At 57.7% G+C, this 22,589-nt stretch overlaps 1 protein-coding gene and 1 long non-coding RNA gene across 7 annotated transcripts in view; one reads left to right on the top strand and one right to left on the bottom strand.

Moving 5' to 3' along the window:
• The window catches only part of KCNQ4 (potassium voltage-gated channel subfamily Q member 4), a 53,816-nt gene that overhangs the window by 28,842 nt on the left and 2,385 nt on the right, over positions 1–22,589 (top strand). Inside the window, exons 2-13 of one of the 5 annotated variants that reach the window (XM_053896801.1) lie at positions 1,516–1,606; positions 2,274–2,400; positions 2,697–2,872; positions 3,499–3,624; positions 4,011–4,121; positions 4,339–4,404; positions 7,288–7,376; positions 9,062–9,223; positions 16,098–16,318; positions 17,207–17,306; positions 19,649–19,780; positions 22,042–22,171. In XM_053896801.1, coding sequence (XP_053752776.1) covers positions 1,516–1,606; positions 2,274–2,400; positions 2,697–2,872; positions 3,499–3,624; positions 4,011–4,121; positions 4,339–4,404; positions 7,288–7,376; positions 9,062–9,223; positions 16,098–16,318; positions 17,207–17,306; positions 19,649–19,780; positions 22,042–22,171 — 1,531 coding nt within the window. Of the gene's footprint in view, positions 1–1,515; positions 1,607–2,273; positions 2,401–2,696; positions 2,873–3,498; positions 3,625–4,010; positions 4,122–4,308; positions 4,405–7,287; positions 7,377–9,061; positions 9,224–9,595; positions 9,641–16,097; positions 16,319–17,206; positions 17,307–19,648; positions 19,781–22,041; positions 22,172–22,589 lie in introns of all 5 variants that reach the window. The other 4 variants (XM_053896794.1, XM_019429142.2, XM_053896806.1 and 1 more) reach the window with 4 other exon arrangements.
• LOC109254871 (uncharacterized) lies at positions 949–22,507 on the bottom strand. Of its 2 annotated transcripts, none has more exons than XR_008420165.1 (5): positions 22,474–22,507; positions 20,022–20,064; positions 6,489–6,640; positions 2,644–3,611; positions 949–2,232 (listed from the first exon to the last, which is right to left on the bottom strand). It is a non-coding gene; the product is annotated as an uncharacterized LOC109254871 (long non-coding RNA). The 2 variants fall into 2 exon arrangements; XR_002075001.2 differs by lacking the exon at positions 22,474–22,507 and adding an exon at positions 22,030–22,111.

The raw sequence follows: 22,589 nt of genomic DNA, 5'->3' as shown, positions 1-22,589 counted from the left end.
CTCTACCCAAGGGCATGTGCTGGGATGCAGCCCTAAGCCTGCCCTCCAAGCAGCCTGTCCAGGGAGGTAGAGCCATGCCCTTCACGGGTCTATCTCCCCATCAGCTTCCACCGTACAGATGTGGAGACTGGCTCAGGGAAGGTAGGGGACTGTATAAGCCGGATCAGGATTTGAACCCAGGTCTCTCTGACCCTGAGCCCATGCCCCTGGCACCGTGAAACACAAATGAAGCCATATGGAAAGTGACGTGGGCCACATACACGCGGGCAAGCACGGGGAAGGGGCGATCTGAAGAGGGAACAGTGAGGCGGAGGGCATCCCCGAGGCTTCCCAGAGCCGAGGGTGAGCAGAGACTCAGCAGGCTCCGACTCTGGGGTGTTTCAGGCAGGATGCCCTGCCAGCCGTCCCAGGCGGGGAGATGCTGGGAACACTTGGGGAACGCTGTGGGTCAGTTCATAAGGGATGTGTTTCTAGAGAAGCCCGTTCCCCCGGAGTCTCTTCCAGGGCACATGTGTGTCCGGCACATCCCCCTCCCAAAGAGCAGCGCTTCTGGGAGTCCAGATTCCTTGTGCTGCCTCTGCACGTATTCACGTACTGTCTGAGGCCTCCAGCCTCCCTCCTCATGCCCTTTCCCCCTCTTCCCGTCCACTGGGAAGTGGGGGACCCTGGCTCTAATCTCAACTCTGTCCTGGACATAGTGAGTGACCTTGGGTGAATCCCTTTCCCTGTCTGGGCCTCAGTTTCCTCATGTGTGTGGTTGGGGTTGTGGGAAGTGTTGGCTGAGCTGGCATATAAAGTTCTTCCCTTTTCTAAACGTCTCTCTCTGGGCTTCCCACAGCCCTCAGGGGAGTTCCAGGCCTCCATGGCATGGCTCCATGAGGCCTGATTCCCCTCCCTACCCCACTCTGAATCCTTCCCTCCTTCCCTGTCCTCCTTAGTCCCCTTTCCTTTCATAGTTGTCTCATTATTATTAATTCCCTAAGAGCCCACGAAGGCAGAGGCAATTGTCCCCATTCTGCAAATGGAGCGATGCTCCTGCCAACCTTGGAGTTCAGAGGGAGCAGAGACCCCTCCCTCAGCTGCCGACCGTGCCTGGCCCCCCAGCTGACCTCTGAGATACTTCTCTTAAGACAGTCTTAAAACCGAGGGCACCACTTGCGAATGGCTGAGCCTGGAGGCGCTTCCTGACTGTGGGAGCTTGAGCTGGTGTGTTTCCACCACCAGCCCAGACAGACCTGCCGCCCCCCAGAGGAATGACCACCTCCCCAGGCTGCAGCCCCCGCATTGAAGGGAACTGAGAGGCCTGTAAGGTGTCTGTGAGCTCAGTAGCCCAGACCTTGGGGCTTTTCCCTTTGGTGTCCAGCACAGAACCACAACTCCAGGGAACCCTCATTCTGATTCTGCCTTCCAGATAATTCTTCCCAAATCCTCCTGCGACCCCGCAGCCCCCTGCCAGAGGCTCCTCGGCTGTCCTGTCCATGCAGCATTCTAACCCTCTCCATGCTGCTATTGCAGATTTTTGCTGGTCTTCAGCTGCCTGGTGCTGTCCGTGCTGTCCACAATTCAGGAGCACCAGGAACTTGCCAACGAATGTCTCCTCATCTTGGTGAGTGCCAGAGTCCGGGTCTGAGCGAGGCTGTGTAAGGTAGCACCGTGGGGTTCAGGGTAGAGGGACAGAGAGGCTTCTCCTACTGTGGCTCAGAGAGTGGCTTGCTATGCTGTGTTCCCTGAGTTGATGGCTGCCCCTCTCTGGACTTCATCTTCTGCTTTAGAGCAAGTGTTGAGGGACCTCCTGCCGCTTAGCCAGGGCTGATGTTGGGCTCAGAGAAGAGGTTGAAAAAGCCCTACTCCTTCTCAGGACCCAAACTGCTAAGTCAACCCCTGGTGTGATTTTTTTTTTCTCTCTCTCTCTCTCTCTAAACAGAAGCACCTTGGAAGTGGACAGCTGACAGATAGCCACCCCTTAGGTCACCCAGTCAGGGTTACTGAGTCTGGGATAGCTGGGAGGGGGAGGGCAGAGTGAAGCTCAGAAAAAGCCAGACAGCTGGTGGACAGGAAATGGAAGACAGACTGGGGCTTTCAGTCTGTGGAAGGCGCCACGTGCCTTCTGGAATTCTCCTCGGGTCCAGCCAGGTGTAAGAACGTCCAGCAGAGGTGGTCTGAGGAAATCCTGGTACCCCTAACCCGAGGACTCCGGGCTGGGCCGGTGCTGTGTGACCTGGGCCCTCGCTCCTGGAGGCCGGAGACGAGAACTCAGGCCCCTGGTCCCGCAGGAATTCGTGATGATCGTGGTGTTTGGCCTGGAGTACATCATCCGCGTGTGGTCCGCGGGATGCTGCTGCCGCTACCGAGGATGGCAGGGCCGCTTCCGCTTTGCCAGAAAACCCTTCTGTGTCATCGGTAACAAGGCCTGCCCTGCCCGCGCCTGACCCCTGACCCCAAGCCTCAGGGTTGACGCCCTGATGCCACCCCTGACCCAGACCCTCGCTGCTGACAGAGATTCCACGACCCTCCCGACCCTTCCCTCCACGCCTCCCACCACGGTCCTCCCCCCTCCCTCCCCCCCCCCAGCCCCAGGATCGCCCCCCCCCCCCCGCCCTCCCCTCCCCCGCTCTCCCCCGCAGACAGCCCCAGGATCCCCACCGCGGGTCCTGATGCACGGTGGCTTGGTGAGCTCGCCTGTCCCGCCCCTGCAGACTTCATCGTGTTCGTGGCCTCGGTGGCCGTCATCGCCGCGGGCACGCAGGGCAACATCTTCGCCACGTCTGCGCTGCGCAGCATGCGCTTCCTGCAGATCCTCCGCATGGTGCGCATGGACCGCCGCGGCGGCACCTGGAAGCTGCTGGGCTCCGTGGTCTACGCGCACAGCAAGGTGCGCCGGCGGGACGTCTCCCGGGGCCCGAGGTGGGGGGTGGGGCAGGACCCGAGTCCAGCCCCAGGGTTGGGGAGACTGTGGGCCCGGCGGGGGGCCAGGCCACAGGGGCCGATCTCTGAGGCCGGACAAGGGCCAGTCTGCAGGGGGAGGGCAGGTGCAGGCCAGGAGGAGGGGCTTGAGGGGTAAGGGGTTGAGGGGCTCAGTCGGAAGCTTCTGGGTTAGGTGAGTCTGTGTGCACAGCAAAGTGGGGAGCTGGGGCGGGTGGGGGGGACGACTGGATGTTGGGGTGTGTGGGGCGTTGAGGGGCGGTGGGCCTGGGGACTGAAGTCGGAACCTGGAACCTGGGGGGGGGGGGGTCAAGGGCGGGGCCGGGGGCGTACCCTGAGGTCGGGAAGGCGGGGCAGGGTCTCCCCGGAAGGAGGAGCTGGGAAAGAAAGATGGGCAGCCGCCCCCAGGCAACTCGAAGCGGTGGGGCGCCTTTATCCCCCCTCCAGAATGCCTCTCGGGGTCATTCTGGGAACCTCCCACCTGCCCCCCTCTCCCAGGTACGCACAGTATTAGGCGCTTCCTTACACCCCTCTGGCTCGGCCCTCCTGACGTTTTCATCTTTGCTGTCACCGCAGGAGCTGATCACCGCCTGGTACATCGGATTCCTGGTGCTCATCTTTGCCTCCTTCCTGGTCTATCTGGCCGAGAAGGACGCCAACTCTGACTTCTCCTCCTACGCCGACTCGCTCTGGTGGGGGACGGTGCGTGAGGGTCTGTGCAGGGCTGCCCTTCTCCCTGGGACCCTCCCCTGCGTGACCATTGTGACCCTGACTCAAGGTTGAGCGGGCCTGTCTCTGTCCTCTCTGCTAAGGCTGGGACCCCCTGTGACCAGCCCCTGTGTTAGCCCCCATCCTGCCCCAGTAAATCTGCTTGTGCTTCATGTAGTTCCCCACCAAGCCCTTGTGACCTTACCCCTGACCAGCATGGTGGAGTGATGGGGAGGGATCCATCTATGCCCCTAACCAGCCCCTGTGAGTGACCACAGGGCACCGCCCTCATGATCAGGCTCCCACCTGCCTGTGTCCCAACAAGCTCTTGTGGGTGGCTCCCGAGACCAGCCCTGAGGGTAAACTGTTTGTGTCCCCAGATCACACTGACAACCATTGGCTATGGTGACAAGACACCGCACACGTGGCTGGGCAGGGTCCTGGCTGCCGGCTTCGCCTTACTAGGCATCTCCTTCTTTGCCTTGCCTGCCGTGAGTCGCCATCCATTTAGGATCTCCCATCCCGGGGGAGAGAGGTCCTGGGGGCAGAGCCTGCCAAGCCCCTAGCCCCCATTTGCATGGATGGGAAAGGGACATCTCAGATGGGCAGTGATGGAGACCTTCTCTGCCTTTTGCTGTCCCCCCCACACCCCCCCCCCAACCACGCCTATTCCCCTAGGGCATCCTTGGCTCTGGCTTTGCCCTGAAGGTGCAGGAGCAGCACCGGCAGAAGCACTTCGAGAAGAGGAGGATGCCTGCAGCTAACCTCATCCAGGTACAAGACGCCAAGGAAGCATGAAATGAACTGGTGTATCAACTCTGTGTGTTGACCCACGCGTCCCAGTTTCGCAATTGTGGCTCCACGTTGAGGCTCAGAGAGCAGATGTGACTCTTCTGGGGTCACGTGCCAAGTCAGAGGCAGAGCTGGGATGCTAACTGGGACTGCTAGAAACTTCTCTTGCTCCCTGGGCTCAGTTCAGGACTCACCAGAGCTGCCCCACTGTCCAGCTCCAGCCCCAACTCTACATGGCCTGCATTGGAATGGGGCCTAGGGCCTCTTGTCCTGCCACCCAAAGGTGCAGTCATCAGTAAGCTCATTCCACAAGCACTCACACAAATGAATGTTGTAGCTATAAACTGAGATTAAACACTTTGAAAGAAAGAAATTGTTCTCTGAAGAGTGTTTAACAGGGTCCTGGCCTGATCTGACCTTGAGGGGGAACTCAGGGATGATGACCCTGGGAAATGGACACTCGAGTTGAGAGATGGAGGACCGATAGGAGTCAACTAGGTGTAGAGGTAAAGGGGGGAGCATTCAGGGTAAGGGAACAGCATGTGCAAAGGCCCTGTGGTGGAGGGGAACATGGTGTGTTTGGTGAACTGGAAGGAAGCTAGGGAGGCTGGAACAGAAAGCTCAAGGAGGAAGGGTTTGGGGAAGTGGGTGAGGGCCAGACCCGAAGGCCACGGGGAGGAGTTTCCCATTTTCCCATTTTCCTATTTTCTTAAGAGCAGGGAGGAACCACTGACAGGTATAAAGCAGGAGTGGGTGACATGATCAGATTTGTGTTTTGAAAATAGGTGAATGGATTGGAGGGTGACCCAGGTGTGTGTGTGAGATAATAAGAGGCTCTGGCCACAGTGTGGGCAAGGCAGGGCGCCGGGTGACCTGACTGGCATAGCAACAGACGAGATGGGGAGAAGTGGGCCGATTCTGCATAGTTCGGAGGTGAAATTAGCGGCATCGGGAGTGAGGAAGAGAGTGAGGGACATGTGTGGGGGGTGACTTCCAGGTTTTTGGCTTGCCCAACTGGATGATCGATCGCCTTCCTCCCTCGAGGGGGGACCAGATCTGAGACACGAGGAATGTGAGCTTGGCTGGAGCACGTGGAGTCTGGGGGGCCTCAGCCCCTAAGCAGTGATGTTGACGAGGCAGCTGCATATGCGGGTCTGCGGCTGAGAGGAGAGGGGTGTGCTGGGCAGAGAAGGCTTGGAGCCGTTGCACCTGGATAGTAATGAAGCCCAGGGCACGGATGAGTTCACCCCGCAGGGAGAGGAAAGACGGAGGAGACAAGATGGTCCAGAATGCTTAGGAACCCCAGCAGTTAGTGACAGGGCCCGCAGAGTTGAGCCAGTCAAGGAGACAGAGGAGGAACAGCCAGAGGGGTGGGAAGAAAACCAAGGAGCGTGTGGTCTCAGTTTCCCCCACTGTGCTGCGGCATTCTGATAGGGCATGGGCTGAGGCAAGGGCTCCAATTTTATATGAGTCTGTGACTCAGCCCTGGCTTCTCTCGAGTCAGGGTGTGTGCAAGAGAAGCCCCTGCGGGAAGTAGTTCAGGGAATACTGGCACATCCCAGCTTGGCCTTCTCCCAGCATGCCACCCTCGCACTCCCTAATCCAAGTCTGACTCACCCCCACTTATCTCTCCTCCCCAGGGTGGGAGCCCCTCCCCATCCCTGCTATCTCCAGCCACCAGCCCAGCCTTTCCTTCTCAGCGTCCCTTGGGGCATAATGGCCGTTGTCCCCCGGGAGCTGGCCTTCCAAGGGGCATTGTAGGGGCAGGCGGCTGGCACTGTCCAGGCCAAGAGACAGCTGGTATTGTGGTGCCCATAATTAATGAGACAGCTCTGGCAGCTGCTCCCCAGCTCAAGCCAGGGGCCTAGGCAAGCAGGAAGTAAAAATATTCCTGTCTTAGGAGGGTGCCTGGCCAGTGAGGTCAGCAGTGGGCAGTCCCTTAAGGACAAGAGGCACCCGAAGTGGTGGTGGTGGGGGGGCATCCAGGGCTCAGTTGTGCTCTGTCCATGCCTCCCTGCCCTCCCTAATCACCCCACTCACAGTCTCTCCTTGGCTCTTCTCGTCACCTGGAGGGAGAGGGACAGTCCTTCCTCTTGTCCAGCCCTCATCCCTCCCGCTGCAGAGGAAATCCTGCAAATCTGTGGATGCTGAGGGGTTGGTAGGTGATGCTCTGATGCTCTTTCCTTCCCTCTTCAACCCCATGGGCAGGGACAGGCAGCTGCAAAAGATGGGGTGGACTTATTAGTAGTAATTATAATTCACGCGGTCAGTATTTATTCCCCTAACGTTTGCAGAGCACCTACTATGTGCTAAAGGATACAGCAGTGATCAAGACATGGCTTAGGGTCTAGGGGGAGAGGAAGACATTAATCAAATACACAATGAATGGAGATTTACTAGCTGTGGTGGGGGGAGGTACCAGGAGCGTTCAACAGGGGAACCCTGTGTTAAGTGTCTTCCATGTGCCACGCACTGCACTTGGCATTTAATACACATTTGCCCTTTTAATCCTTATGATACCCTGTTAGGTAGGTAGTATTACATCCGGCTTACAGATGAGGAGACAGGGGCTCTGCAGCTTCCCTTAATTTGTCCAGGCTAGTAAGGGGCGAAGCTGGGACTGGAAACCCATGTCTGCCTTACAAAACCCCAGCTCTTCCCTTAGACCCCTGGCTCGGATGCCCACCTGATCCCTACCTTGTGGAAGTCTGTCTGGTCCTGCTGATGGCTATGGAATTGAAGCTGGCCTCTGGCTCTGAGTGCCCTTCAGCCGACCCAAGGACTGGGTTCCTTCTGAGGGGCTCAGAGGCTTACCTGATGCTTTGTCCCCCTCCCCCTCCCCCTGCCTCTCCCTCATTCGACCAGGCTGCGTGGCGCCTGTACTCCACCGACACGAGCCGGGCCTACCTGACGGCCACCTGGTACTACTATGACAGTATCCTCCCATCCTTCAGGTAGGTCCTGCCTTCCGGGGGGTGGGGGGGCGGGCGGAATGGGCGGGCGTGGGCTGGTGGTAACACCCCTTGGGGACAAGTGGCTGGGACTCAGCCCTGGAGGGTGGGGAAGGGGTGATGGCTCCCGGAGGCGTTATCGGGCTGGCTCTGCAAATCCTATGTAACGCAGAGCCCGGAGTGTCCTCTCTCCCGCCCTGTTCTGCCCCAGGAAGGCGGTGGGCACTGGGCATGGGGTGGAGCCCTGCCCCATGGGGCTGCACCCCGGTTTCTGGAGAGCTGGCCGTCCGTAGGCTGACCCACAGGGCTGCCGTTCAGGGCGGTGGGCAGCCAGCTCATCTCCCCTCCGAGCTGAGGGTAGGGTTATTCCTTACCAGCCTGGCATACTGCAGCCGGGTAGAGCAAGTGTGGGAGGGGCAAGAACGCATGTGCCAGAGTTGGGTTCACGGACACACCCCAGCACCCGTGTGTGTGAACGTGACCCTATTTTTACTGGCCCTAGCACCCGGAAGTGGGTTCGTCCCACTGGCCCAGGCCAGGGTAGAACTGCCCCCGGGGGTGGCTCCACGAAGAGGATTATTAATAGCCATCTCCAAGGTTTGTGTGGCCAGGTGCCTGGCCAGGCCCTTGGGCAGGAATGGAGACCACAGAGTGTGGCTCAGTCCCGCGGGCAAGCGGGGATCTAGCACGAGGCTGGGCTAGGCTGCTGTGCTCAGCGCTTCTGCGCACAGGTCTTTTTCCTGATTAGTTCTCCAAGAGCAGCTCTTGCGTGATTCCACTCACCCCTACACCTGGCTCCCCCTCCCTGCTCCCTCCTGCCTCCAGGGGCTTCCTAGGGGAGGAACAGGAGACAAGGGGCTGGGAAGGGGGGCTCCACTTGACAGACGCAAGCTCCTACCTCAGAGACAGGGGTTGTAGAAGGAGCCTCCCTTTCCAGGGGTAGACTTGGGGAGTGGGGCAGGGGCTGGTTTGTTAGAAGTATGGTGTATGTGAGGCGGAGAGAAGATTTGGGGATAGTGTTGGGCCCTCCAGTAGGAGGAACAGAGCTTGGTATGGAGATTCTAGGTCCATGGGCCTGCTTCTCCTTGGAGCTCAGTTTCCCCATCCATACAATGGGAAGGCAGAGGGGAGATATCCTCCTTGGGTTATGGAACCAGGAAATGGCCTGGAGGCTTAGGAAGAAGCTGAGCCCCAATCTGGTCTCCAAGAACCCAGTGGCAGGAGTGGATGCTGCAGGAGTGGGAAGCCGGGCTAGCTACCCAATCAAGTCTCTCTCCTGCGCCTCAGTTTCCCCCCTAAGATCCCGTCGGATCTGGAGGGTGAGGATTTCAGGGCCGCCGCTGGCCTCCAGGGAGGCACAGTTTCATGTCTGGGCACTCTGCTTGATGAGCAGAGAGGAGGCTGGATTTGAGCTCCCACTTGCCACCTTCTGAGGGTGCCCTCAAGTTGTGCCCCGCCTGCAAAACCGTACCCAGCAGCCCTGAGGATTTCCCAAGAACTGTGTGCAGAAAAGGAGGGAGGAAGGCTTGTCTCTCCCACCTGCGACCCTGCCTGTTCTGGCTTGGGGTGTTTGGTGAGCACCTCTAGAGGCAGAGCCTGGCAGGATCTGAGCTCTGGAGCTCGGTGCCCACCAGGTGAGCGGGTGGTGCCACGGCCCTGCCTGCCGCTGATGGCGCCCTCTCCTGCAGAGAGCTGGCCCTCTTGTTTGAGCACGTGCAACGGGCCCGCAACGGGGGCCTACGGCCCCTGGAGGTGCGGCGGGCGCCGGTACCCGATGGAGCACCCTCCCGTTACCCGCCCGTTGCCACCTGCCACCGGCCGGGCAGCGCCTCCTTCTGCCCTGGGGAAAGGTAGGGGCCCCCCGGGGCCGCCACCTCCTCTTGCTTCTCCTCCTCCTCTTCCATTCGTTGTCTCATCCTCTCTCAGACCTGCCTGCAGCCACCATATGGGTGTCTGGGCCTGTTCCGGGGACTCCCCGGCTTTGTCATGAGGCCTGGGTAGTTGTCGTCGGATGGCCTGACAGGTACAGACGGAAAGCCTCCCTGCAGAGGCCAGGCTGGACTCACCTGTTTGTCACCTGGGGCTCTAAGGGTCTGAGTGGGGGAGCTATCCGCACTGTCCTTTCCCAGCACCTCCTCCATTCATTCCATTGTCCTCTTTCTTTCTCTGTTTCCGCGTCCCCCTCACTCTTCCATCCCTGCACCCCCATCCCTCCTGGGCAGCTGGAGAGAGGAGGAGGCCGCTGGCCACAGGTGCTTACGGCTCAGGTAATCGTGGGCACCATTCTGGGGCATGAGGGCAGGGAACCCCCTCCCCCAGCATGTTCCTCTAGAAGGGGCTTGCCCCTGAACTTGCCTCTCGGGAGTGAGGAGCCAGCTGGAGAGAGAGCTCTGTGCCTAAGAACCACTCTAGGACCTACGTAAACTCAACCAATGACTAATGCTCTTGTCTTGTGCAACCCTTGTCCGCAGCTTGGCTAATCCCAGAGGGTCCTCTTGGGATGCTCCCATAATGCCTTTCTTCCTTACTGAGGGACATTTTGCTGCTCGTAACCTTCTCTTTCCCCTTAACCTGTCTCTCCTGGAGCTTTTGCATCCTGAAAGAAGAACAAAGAAAGAACAATGCTTACCCCCACATAAATGTTCAAAAGAGTGGAGTTTCAGGCATTTTTGGATAAGGGAAGCTCACTAACTCACAGTATGGGAAAGTGGCCGCTCCCATAGAAGTGTAGCTTTGAGGTCAAGGATTCAATCCCCCCTCATTCCTCCCCTGACCCCTCCCCATCTCTTTCTTTTGTTTCATCTTCACACATCATCCCTGATCAGCCAGGTAGACATCTGGGCGTTGAGACTCAGTTGTGATTCTGAGGCCAGGACCCAGAACAAGGGAGGGGAGAAGAGACCAGCCATTCAGTGATCAGAAGGTGGCGTGGTGAAAGTTTGTCTCTGCTGCCTGATGCTGTGTGTCCTTGAGACAGTCACTGAGGGACTCTGGGCCTCTGGGTCCTAGGCGGAACATCAGCAATGTTTAGGATGATCAGGGGCTCTGGGTTCTCTGGGTTTCTGGGCTTAAAAGGCCTGGGGAACAGGGAGGAGGGAGTGTTGGTGCAAAGGATGCTGGGAACGACATTGCTTCCCTCTTCTCTGTGAGGGCATTTCTGGCCAGGGGCCGAACAGGAAGCAGGGAGAATGAGGGTCCTTCCAGGTCAGGGGGTAGAAGGAGGGGCAGCATGACTGGGCAGGCCAGGCTGGGAGCTCCCTGGAAGAGAGTCCCTGGTGCGGTCCTAGCCGGATTCTCTTGTCCCTGCTTGAAGGCCCTTCACTGTCCTCCCCGACCCCACCCAACCACAGCTTATAGGTAAGACTCAAGAGTTTTGGAATTTGAGCAGCCCTGCCCAGGGCCTGAACCAGTGCTCTCTGGAGCGTCTGGTTTGCTCTGGTCTCACCCTGCCTGGATAGAAAGGTACTGAAAATTGAGACTAACCCGGAGCGGAACACCCCTCCCTCCCACCGCTGCTCCAGGACTCTGCGTCCCCCAAAGCCTAGGACCAGATGACTGCTTAGGGGCTTGGCCATCACTAACTCCCAGCCTTGCATCTGTCTGCCCTGGAGTGTCTGTGTGGCTGGGGCTCATGGTGATGGTGGTGGAGTGTCCCTTCTTCCCAGAGACCCCAGGGGTTAGAGCTGTGACTTCTAGGACATCAGTCATCAGGCTCAGGCCAAGTGGGCATATCCTCACTCTTGGCTTTCTGGACCTATGGGGTGGGTACTCCAGACAGGACCCCCCCCCCACACACACACACCCACATACACTTATATACTCCTCCTCATTGGTCATCCCCTTAGTGCTACTTGTGGATGGACACAGGCTGAGCACGTTCCAAGACTACAAGGAACAGAACTTCCTGGGGGATGGTATTGCCAGGGTCAGCACCTCCTCTCTTTGAGGTTTCTCGATGAGGCGCTAAGTTGGTATTTCTCAAGGCATGGTCCACTGACTTCCTGAATCAGCACCTGTGGGGTGTTTGGTCAAAATGCAGATGCCCGGATGTCTCCCCAAGCCCACAGAAGGAGAATCTCTGGAGAAGAGGCACAGAATTCTGCCTATTTAACATGCTCCCCAGGAGATCCGTGTGCAGATCCTGAGAATCTCTGCATCCTGGGGATGCGGGCTGGAGGATGATTTGGGTGGGGGTTCTTCTCTCCCACCAGCCACAGGAAGCCAGCCCCATCCTGGCAGCCCCCCATGCTCTGCCCACCTGCCCCCTCCCCACTAACCTGTTTGTGTCTTGTTCTCAACTTCCAGCCAGATGTTTAGTAATAAACGGAGTTTCTTTCGGATCCACGCCAGCTGGAGACCGAGGTACCCCCTCGCCTGCTCCTCCTGTCCCCACTCCTCCTTGCCCCAGCCAGTTCGGGGGCTGGAGAGGGGGACAGGATAGGCCAAGGACAAGGTGCATGTGCCTGCCGCCTGCCGTCTGCCTTGGGTCCCTGATGAGCCTCTTACCTTCCTGGGGATGCCTCTGCCAGGTCTGGGGGGCAGACTCTGGAGGGACTCTGCCAGGAGGGACATCTGTAGGAGCCTTGGGATGAGTTCTGGCTCTGCCGCTGACCCCCGTGTGATCTTGGTCAAATTGCTTCCCTTCTCTGGACCTCAGTTTCCCATCTGTGCAATGGGCAGATTGAACTAGAGGCTCTCTGAGGGTCCTTCCCACTCTGACTTTTGCCGGGCTTTGGGTTTAGCTTCCTGGCTTCCCACTGCCCACCTAGGGACCTAGAAGATGCCTGAAGGAGCTGGGATTGGCACCTCTTCTGCTAACTCTAGAGCCCAACTCTTAAAGCTGCATCACCACTACCTTCCTTGGTACCTGCCCTGTGCTAGGCCCTGCACTAGGGACACAGTGATGAATAAAATGGTGCCTGGAGCGTTGCAAAGAGCAATTGCTATTCAGTGTGATGAATGCAACAAAAGGAGGAAGCAGAGGGGCTACGGAGCCAAGGTCAGGCACTTCACCTCCCAGAGGAGGCCCCAAAAGGAGTGGACGTGAGGGAGGGCATCCCAGGCCAAGGAAGCAGCGTGCACCAAAGCAAGGAGGTGAGAGAGCACAGCCGTGGGAAGGGAGCAGGCAGCCCAGTGTGGCCAGATTTGAGAGTGGTGGTGGGGGGGGGGGTCAGGAGTGAGGCTGGGGGCAGAGCTGGATCCCGAAGAACCCCAGAGCCCTGCATGAGCATCATCCTGTAGGCCCTGCCTGGCAGCCTGGGCTCACTGAGTCTCGGGTTTCCCCAAAGTGCCTCTGGAGCTTTGTGGGGTTGAGGGGCCCAGGAGTAGATGGGTGACAGAGCTCCTGGCTGCTTATCCAAGACGCAGTGCTTCTTAGGAATAGGGCTCTGGATCTGAACCCGGCCACCACTCACTAGCTAGGGGACCGTGACCATAAGCCCTGGGGGCCTCAATTTCTTCCAAAGTAAAACACGGATGGTAATAGCATCTGCTTCCACTCGAACTGGGCCTGGCTTATAGGAAGTGCTGTATGAATGGTTGGCCTTGTTCAATGTGGTATGTTGAGCAGTTAAGATCTTATTAAAAAAAAAAAAAGCTTGGAAACCATAGCTGAAGGAAATGGGAATACCCCTGAAGGGTTAAGCCAAGACGTCGCTGGGTTAGATCTGCCCCTTTGCAAGGTGACTTCAGCTATGTGGGCATGATGGCCAGGAAGGGCAGGGCCGGAGCAGAGGGGCCAACATTGAGGCTGCCTCTATAGTCCTGAGAAGAGGGGCTTTATGCAGCACCAGAGGGGTAGGCTGCCTCTTCCCCGCGTAAGCTTGGCCTTCGGTATCAGAATCCTTAGAGTCATTCCATGTGGAAGCGAGCATAGGGGTGGGTCCAGCAAGGCAGTCAAGGGCAGCTTGTGCCCAGAGCTTGCCCCCACCTCCCACCCAGGATAGCCTCAGTCAAGCCTACCCCATCCGGGTTCCAGGCACCAACAGACCCCTGAGGCCAGTTTCTCAACCTCAGCACCATGGAAGTTTGGTTCGGATCATTCTTCACTGGTTGGGGGTGGGGGTGGGGGCTGTCACGTGCATTATGTAGCATGGTTTAGCAGCCTCCCCGGCCTCAACCTGCTAGATGCTGGGAGCAGCCTCCAGTGGGCCAACCAAAAATGTCTCCAGATAGTACCAAACGTCCCCTAGGGAGTGAAGGTGCTCTCAGAGAACCACTGCCCTAGACACTCTCCTAATTGCTAGTCCCAGAAAAAGAACACAGTCTCTCAAGTCAGGAAAAACTGGGTCCTGGTCCTTGCTGCATCCACAAGGGCTCTGTGACTTTGAGCAGGCGGTTTTACCTCCTTTCCAGTCTGTAAACTCCAGTCTGTAAACGTGGAGCCCAGCACACAAAGTGGCCAAGAGAGCTGGGAGGGCCAAGGCATTCAGACAGGACCTCGAGTGTTCTGAGGAGCTTGGGAAGGGAAGGAGCACTTCTGATGTCCACCGTGTGCCAGGTTTCTTTCCATTTTGTTTGAGCATTTAGGCTCCAGAGAGGCTGACGTGAGCCATTTCCTGGGCCCTGCCCAAGGAGCTGGAATCTAGGGCCACCCCTGGGAAAACAGTGCCTCCTTCTGTTGCGGAGGGGCCCAGGGCCTCTGGCTGGAAAGTTACAGAACCCCACAAACCAGGCTGGAAGCTCCTTCAACCATCACAGCATCAGAGCTGGAAAGGGACCTTTCAAGGCCTCTAGTGCAAGCCTCCAGATCCATTCCTCCCTAAGTCCCACTGAGAGCAAGCTCAGTCTTGCTTGCACACTTCTCATGACAGGGAGGTCACCCCCTTCTCCCAGAACGTCATTGGAGTGATGTGCCGGGCGCAGAGATCCGGGGTTCCAGGCCCTTGGCTAAGTGGCAGGGCCTTCTCCACCCCCCTCTTGCTCTCCCCCTTGGAGGAGTGGGGGACAAAGGAAGGGATTGCACGGGCCGGGTGGGTGGGGGGTGCTTGCCAGCATGAGGAGAGCCCCAAGGAATGGCTCTGCAGAGGAAAGTTTGGGAGAGCCAACCTCAAACTTTGGTTGGAACCTTTGGGATGCATTGAGGGGATCCTGGGCCAGCAAACAGCATGCTGGATTGTGGGGCTGCCTCGTCCTTCCCTTCTGATATCCTCAGGGCCCCAATCCATGACCTATGTAACCTCTCCCTTCTGGGCAGAGGCCCCTACTCCTAAGGATGGCCCTACATCCTGGCTGCCTTCCCGAAGGTGCCCCTGGTTTCGACGTCTTCCTCACCGCAGCACCTTGGCTCTGTACCCTGGACCCCATGCCCCAGGCATGGGGGACCCTAGCTCCCACCCAGCCCTGAAACCAGAATCCGTCCTCTGCTTAACTCTTGACCCGAAAGCCCCTAACAGTAGGCGACACAGTTTCCTCCCCCAACCCTTGCCCCACCTTAGGCCTCCTCTAAGACTGGCTGGTGCTCTCCTGAGCCAGGGCCCCAGACGTTTGGGGTGGAAGGGCCCCCAACCTGGGAAGGTCCCCACAGCAGGGAGGCAGTGGTGACACCCCAGGGCATGGGATGGGGGATGTTTGCCTAGGTCCTATTCAGACAGTGATAACACGGTCCTTGAAACTCTTGGACACAGAGTTTCTGTACCAGGTACTGGCTAACCTGGGCATGTCCTGGACAACCTGAGGCCTCCCCGCATCTGTCTTCCTCCAAGATCTGGGGGGATGTGGTGGGGAGCTGGGGTGTGGGAAGGGAAGTCTGAGCACACACACAGACATGCACAGGTGTGTTCCCGTGCACACAGACACGTGTGGGTGTTGTTGAAATGGGGGTTCATTAGGCAGTGGGGGGTGTGGGTCTGGGAGGGAGGACATCAGTCCAGGTGGGCAGAGCTCAGGCAGTGGAGACCACAGAACCAGGTTATAGGCCTTCACCGGGAGGCTGGGCACCAGGCACGTCTGGGGCAGATATGAGGGCCCAGTAGCTGGACCCTCTGTAGCCGGCACACCGCGCCCTGTAATAGGGGCACTATTTACGCCGAAATCTGCGTGGTGCGGACCTTTGCACCGTCTGCAAAGCTGCACTAGGTCCTAAAGCCTTGACCTGACCGGTGTGGGATCAGAGAGCTCTGGCAGGAAAGGAAGAAAATGTGGACACGTGTCCACACCCTGGTACCTGGGTACCCACACCGTCACATGTGCACACACGCACGCACACAGACACGCACACGTGCACAAACACACACCCTCGACTCCATGCGGCCTGCCTCTGTGTACAGTGAGGACCCAGAGGCCTTTCTCAGTGTGCATGGCCAGGTGAGCCTCTCCACCCCTCAGCAGCCTGTCTGTGCCCAAAGGGTGGCCATCTCCACCTCTACCCACCCACCTGAGCCAGACCCAGCTCTCCCATCCTCCTGTCTGTCTCTGACTCCCTTCTTGGGTCTCTCACTCCTTCCGTCCTGACATCTGTCTCCTGTGCACCCCTTATCTGTCCGCGCAATGAGGGGTGGGAGATGGGGGTAGGGAGGGGATTGGCTCAGACTGACCCTGCAGCAGCTTCTTGTAGGAGTCAGGGTCCCCCTCACCACACCCTTGTTCCATCCCCAGAGTCTCCACTTGGTGGAGAATCAAAAGCCAGTAGCCACGCCCAAGTCCTAAGTCAGCGGTGTCCCCACGCACACCCGCCCCCAGCTCCAGCTAACTTGGCTCTCTCCCCCACCCGACCTGCCCTGCCAGCAGCCGGATGGCCATCAAGGACCGCATCCGCATGGGCAGCTCCCAGCGACGGACGGGCCCCTCCAAGCAGCACCTGGCACCTCCACCGATGCCCACCTCCCCGAGCAGCGAGCAGGTGGGTGAGGCCACCAGCCCCACCAAGGTACAGAAGAGCTGGAGCTTCAATGACCGCACCCGCTTCCGGGCCTCCCTGAGACTCAAACCCCGCACCTCTGCTGAGGGTGAGCCCCTGGGGGTCTGGGACCCAGGACCTAACTGCATGGGGGGCAGGGTGGGGACACAGTCCGGGCTGGGGGCAGAAAGACGGTTCTAGTCCCAGCTCTATAGCTGATGGACCATCTTTGGGCTCTGGTCTTCTGGTCTGTGAAATGGGTGTTGTGACACCTGCTTTGCTGGCCTCTGGAATCAGATGAGAATTCAGAGGGTGGCACTTGGTAGTGGTTAAGAGTACAGGCTTTGGAGCCCGGCTGCCTGGGTTTGAATCCTGGCCTTTGCCACTTATTGGAAAGTTACAGAATCCCACAAACCAGTCTTTGGGGGGGGGGGTGGTGCTGACCTATGGGAGTCTGGGCATGGCTAGTGCCCAGGGCCTCTTCTTCCCTGCCCAAGAAGCTGCCTGGCCTTCCCCCACTCCTGCCCCCCCCCCCCCCCCCATGGAACAAGGATAGTATCCCCTCTCCATGCAGCGTACTGGCCTGGGAAGAAGCATTTCTCTTCCCCGGGGAGAGAATGACTTGCTTTCCAGGGCCTTTCCCCCTTGTCTCTGGGGCTAACTGTCCTGGTGGGACCGTAGGCCTTCCTCCAGGGCTGTGTGTAATTTGCCTCAGGCCAAACCAGATGTGCCCTAAAGCAGCTTCCGCTCACCTGGCCACTGGGCAGATTCTTACTCTGGTCGTAGGGCAGATGGGCACGCAGTAAACCAGGGTTTTCCACCCTGGGTAAGGCAGCTAGGGAGGCAGGAGCCTGGTCTGCCTCGTGCCCCCAGGAAGGTTCTGCACCCTTACTGAGCCTCTCTTTATCGGTATCTCTAAGGGTGGTTCGGCAAGTGGTGGTCGGGGTTGGGAGTGGCCCCCTTCTGCTGCCACCACTCGGGCCCCCTGACTTTGCAGAGGGCCCCTCGGAGGAAGTGGCAGAGGAGAAGAGCTACCAGTGTGAGCTCACAGTGGACGATGTCATGCCTGCCGTGAAGACGGTCATCCGCTCTGTCAGGTGAGACTGAGGCCTGAGGTGCCCCCCCCGCCGGCCCCCCAATCCGTCTGCCACCCATTGCTGCTCCCCGTCTGGGGCCTGCCCTCATGGCCAGGCCTGGCCTAGCTCCCGGGCACACCAGCTGCTGCCCGCCTGGCACCCTTGGCGGTGCTGGCTGGCGGGGGGCCCTGGAGTATGGGTGGGGTGGGAGGGGCATATGGCTCCCAGCAGGGTTTGCTCATCCCCTTCACGTCTGGACGGCCGGCTAGGTAGGGCGGTAGGCTCGGCTGCCCACCACGGTCCCTCTCCTACCCCCGTGGTGTCCTCTCTGTGTCTCTCTCCTCTCCTCACCCCTTTCTCTCCCCCTAGCTGTGTACCAGCTACCTACTCTCCCTGCGTCTGTCCTGTGTGCTCTTTCCCTCCATCTCTGTGTCTCACTCCATCTTCCTTTTGCTTCTGTGTCTCAAAGTTCCTCTCTCTCTCCTTGGGTGTTTTGATCTCAGCTTGTCGGTCTCCCCCAGGGCTTGCTCTAGAGCAGTGCTTTTTCAAACCACAGGTCCCAACAGTTTGAAATCAACTTAGTGAAATCAACTTAGTGGGTCACGGTCAGCATTTAAAGAAAAAAAGAATAGAAAATAGCAGAGTGCATCCCCTGTAGGAAGGATAAATAATGTTTATGAAACCTACATTGAAGTTGTGTGTGTGTGTGTGTGTGTGTATGTGTATCCTGGTTTCTGATGTAAAATGTATTTCTTATGGTGGGTCTTGGTTAAACGAGTTTGAATATCCCTGCCCTGCTGACTCTACCGGCTGTCTCCCTGCCTTGACAAGAGTGGGCCAGAGTCCCCCCTGAGCCCTTTAGCCATGGCTCAGCCATCATCTAGCCCCCAAGCTTCTTGGCGTGGAGTCCTGGCCTAGACTCTGTCTCTGGCCTGCAGCTCTAGCTCCAGAGACCTCCTTCACCCCCAGGCCTTCCAGACTCACCTCCTCTCTTCTCTGGCTGATGCATCCACCCACAGGCTCTTTCTTTTGTGTCCTTTGTAAAATCAGAGTCAGCTGGGTCCCCCTCTACTCCCCAGAGAGTCTGAGGCCTCTCCCCACCCCCTTTTCATACATGCTGTCTCTCCCCCTCCAAGTGAGGCTTCTGGAACACATCGCCTGAGCTGCCACATAGCCTGGGTCAGCTCTCCTTGGCCACCCCACAGAGCAACTCACACCCAGCATACCCCAAACCTGCTCCTCCTCCCGTGTCCCCATTTTAGGCAGGGGCACCACCATCCATCCTGTTGCCTAAGCCATGGGCATCATTCTGCACTCAGACTCAGAAGCCTTGATGTCCCTTTTTGTCCTGAATTGCTCTAAAGCTGCCAGCTCCTGGCTCAAGCCCAGCCCCTAGGTCTAGTCTTCCTGCCCAAGACTCTGCCCCTCCAGGGCATTCTCCGCACAGGCTGGCAGAACCATCATGCTAACATAGAGGAAACCACAGGGCCCCTTCCTCAGCACCCCAATTGCTCATTGCCTGATCTCTGCCAGGGATTCAGGGCTCTTCGGAGTACCTCTTCCTCCTACCCACCAGCCTCCTTTGCAAGGCCAATCTCTTTCTCTGTCTTCTGTGCCACCCTACCTCCCTAGGGGGCGTGGGGGGGGGGGGAACTGACCCCTTATCTTCACATTCTATTCCAGCTACTTTGAATGGAATCTCACTCATATGCCTCCATGTCTGTCTGTGTCCAGAAAGCCTCCCTTCATCCTCCTCTTGCCTTGGGGATGGAAAGTATCACTCTCAAGACTTGTCCTCTGACCTCCCCAGCTGAGGTCCCCCTTCTCCTGGTCCCAGACTATGAGAGGTCTCTCCATTCCTTGACACAGCCCTTGTCTCCCCATAATTGTGTGTCCTGTCTCCTACCCCAGAGCAGGGCTCCTGAGACCTGGGGTTGGATCTGATGCCCCTTGGGTACCCAGGGTCCAGCACAGTGGCACTAACAAGCATGTGTGGGTGAAAGCAAAAATGTCTTCCCCTAAGTGGTCTTGATCATCAGTGTTCACAGATGCCTGCCCTGTGTCCAGGGCAGTCCCTGGACTGCCCAGGCAGAAACCAGGCCCCGTCCCTGACCTCCCAGGCAGATACAGGCACATTAAAAACCAACCAACCAACCAACCAACCAACCTACCAACCAACCAACCTATGAGGGCTGAGGGTGGAACGTGGTGGGTAGGGAAGGAGGCTGGGAGTCTGACCCAGCAGAAGCTGTTTGCGGTGACCCAAGCAGAAGATGCCCTCATGGTAGGCAAATGGTTAGCAAAGGGATGGAAAGGGGGCTGGGAAGGAATCCCCTCCCGCTGAGACCCCCCTCTCCCGACAGGATCCTGAAATTCCTGGTGGCCAAAAGGAAATTCAAGGAGACGCTGCGACCGTATGACGTGAAGGACGTCATCGAGCAGTACTCGGCCGGGCACCTGGACATGCTGGGCCGGATCAAGAGCCTGCAGGCTCGGTGGGTGCTCCGGCAGTGAGGCCGTGGCCCCAGCCCCCACCCAAGGACTGCTCGTGGGAGCCCCTCCGCTCGCGCCCAAACAGAGCCCCGAGCGCCCCCTAGGGACCGCGGAGGGAGCTGGAGTTTTGGCCTGGGCAAGGCCTCTGGCTTGCAGCTCGCCACTGAGGCTCCATCCACCCTGCACCTGTTCCAAGCCTGAAGAAGGACCCAGGCGCAGGTCCTCTGTGCGAACCCTACTGACCTGCACTCCTCGGGGGACGTCTTTAGATGACTGTTTCCTGGTCCTAAAAGAATAGGATGAAAATAATCAGTGATCTCCCATCTCCCAAGGGGATAGGCAGATTGTCCTCAGTGGGACCCACCTCTGGCCTCTGGGACCCTCTGGCACCTCTTCTCTCCACCTAGCATATAGGAAGAATTCTTGCACCAGGACCCTAATCACCTACACCTTTCCCTTCTCCTCTTGTGGCCTGAATTATCACTGCCCATTCATTCACTTGTTTCCTTAAATAATCGTTGGGCTTTTGTTACTTGCCAGATAGTGAGGCTCTGGTGGAAAGCAAAATTCCCAGCCCCCGTGGAGCTTTGATTCTAGTGGAAGGAGAACAGATGATAAATAAGTGAAACTAGACAATGTCAGATGATGATAAAGGCTCAGGAGAAAACTAAGGGTTAGGGTGTTGGGGATTGTGATTTTAAATAGGTAAGCTGACATTTGAAAAAAAAAAAAAAACAAACTGGAGGTGGGGCAACCAGCCCTGTGGCTGTTTAAATAAAGAGTTTTCAGAGGTAATAGCAAGAGCAAAGACTTGGGCAGGTGTCTGGGGTATTGTTTCAGGAACAGGAAGGAGCCCAGTGTGTCTGTTCTCTAGCCCGAGAGAAGTAGGCAAGATTAGAAGGCGAATGGCATTTGGACTGTTTAAAGCCCTGTAGGCCACTGCAAACACGCTGGCATTCATCCACGGGGAGATGTAAGCCTTGGAGAGCTCTGAGCAAAGGACTGACAAGATCTGAGTTACATTTTAAAAGGAGCACCCTAAGTGCTGTGCTGAGAATGACCTACAAGGGAGCTAGGGTAGAAGCAGGGCAATCAGTAAGGAGGCTACTTCAGATGTCCAGATGTCCAGAGATGATGGGGACTTGGACCAGGGTGGCAGCAGTGGAGGTGGGGAGAAATATGCCGACTCCAGATATATTTTGAAGGTAGAGCTGACAGGGTTTTCTGATGGGGTATAGGAGAAAAAAAGAGTCAAGGCCTGAAGCCAAGGGTTTTGGCTTGAGCAACGGGAAAAAGTTGCTGTTTGTCGACACGGAGAAGGCAATGACTGCGGCACGTCTCGCTCGGGAGAGTTGGGGAGTGTTGGGTTATGATGCCCATCGGACATCTAAGTGGAGTATTGCTCTGGCAGCCAGACAGAGGAGTGTGGACTTCCAGGGAGAGGTGTGGGCTGGAGATACAGCTTTGGTACCAACAACGTACAGAGGAATTGCAAATCTGGAACTGAAGACGTCGCTTCGAGTGAATAGAGAAAAGAGGTCCCAGGAGTGAGCCTTGGGGCCTACAGTGTTTTGTGGCGGGAAAGGAGGAGGAACCAGCAAAGAAAAGTGAGAAGGAGAAGTCGGTGAGGAAGGAGAACTGGGAGAAGGTGGTGGTTTCGGCCCCAAATGAAGTGGAGGAGGAAGGGTGATCAGATGTGTCCGAATGCTGCTAAAAGGTCAAGTTTAATGAGGCCTCAGAACTGATCATGGAATTTAGCAACATGGAGGTCATTTGGATTTTGACAACAGCAGTTTTGGTGAGATAGTGGGAATGAAAGCGTGACCGGAGTAGGTATAAGAGAGAAAGGGAGGAGAGCAGTTGGAGAAGCGGACAGAGATGACATTGTCAAGAATCATGCTTGTAAAGGAGAGCAGAAAAATCAGGTGGGATCAGCTCCAGGCTTGTCCACCTTATAACCCACATCCCCGCTTGTGTCTCTCCCTCTTTTACCTGTCCTCCCACCAGGCAGTGGATTTACTTGTCATGTTCGTGTGTGGTGCCTTTGCTCGGCTAGTCTGAAAACACTCAAAGCAGGAGCCCAGGGCCCTCCATCCACCTGTCTCCATTTGTCAGGGGCAAAATGGTCCCTTCTCCCCATTGCGGGCTGTGTTTCCCCGTTCAGCAGGCAATCTAGAGTTCTCGAGTGAGGGACGGGGCGGGGGTGGGGGGGGGGGCGTGTGACTGGGTGCTTCGACGCCCAGAAGGTTACCTTCTTCCACAGGGTGGACCAGATTGTGGGCCGGGGGCCGGGGGACCGGAAGGCCCGAGAGAAGGGAGACAAGGGGCCCTGTGACACGGAGGCAGTGGATGAGATCAGTATGATGGGACGCGTGGTCAAGGTGGAGAAGCAGGTGAGTATGGGATGGAGTTTCGCTCGTATGGCGGAGCTGGTCGTTGACCAAGAAGCTCCGGAAGGCTGCGAGGTCCAGCACAAGGGGAGGGTGCACTTCTCAGCCGCAATCCAGAGCACCCTCCGGGGAGGCCCCAAGCAGGGCAGACGCGTCCCGGGCCCCACGATCCCCGCCCCACAGAGAAGCCGCGCCTCCTAGGAAGTCCGCCCACTCCTACCTGACGACCCCGACAAACCCACCCTTTTCTGCCAAGCCGCGCCTTCAAGTCGCTAACGTCTCAGATAAACCCGTCTAAATTTCACCTGTTTCCATGTAACCCCGCCTCAGTTGTCTGTCTCTAGCTCCCGGACTATTCCAACCAATCACAACTAAGTTTCCCTCCGGGAATACCGCCCCCCCCCCGCCCCCCCCGCCTCGC

Source organism: Panthera pardus, unplaced genomic scaffold, assembly GCF_024362965.1.
Source record: "Panthera pardus isolate Hobbes unplaced genomic scaffold, ASM2436296v1 HiC_scaffold_11, whole genome shotgun sequence".
In the NCBI taxonomy this organism is placed as follows: Eukaryota; Metazoa; Chordata; class Mammalia; order Carnivora; family Felidae; genus Panthera; species Panthera pardus.
The sequence above is the reverse complement of the archived record's forward strand: the minus strand, read 5'-3'. Positions and strand labels throughout refer to the sequence as shown.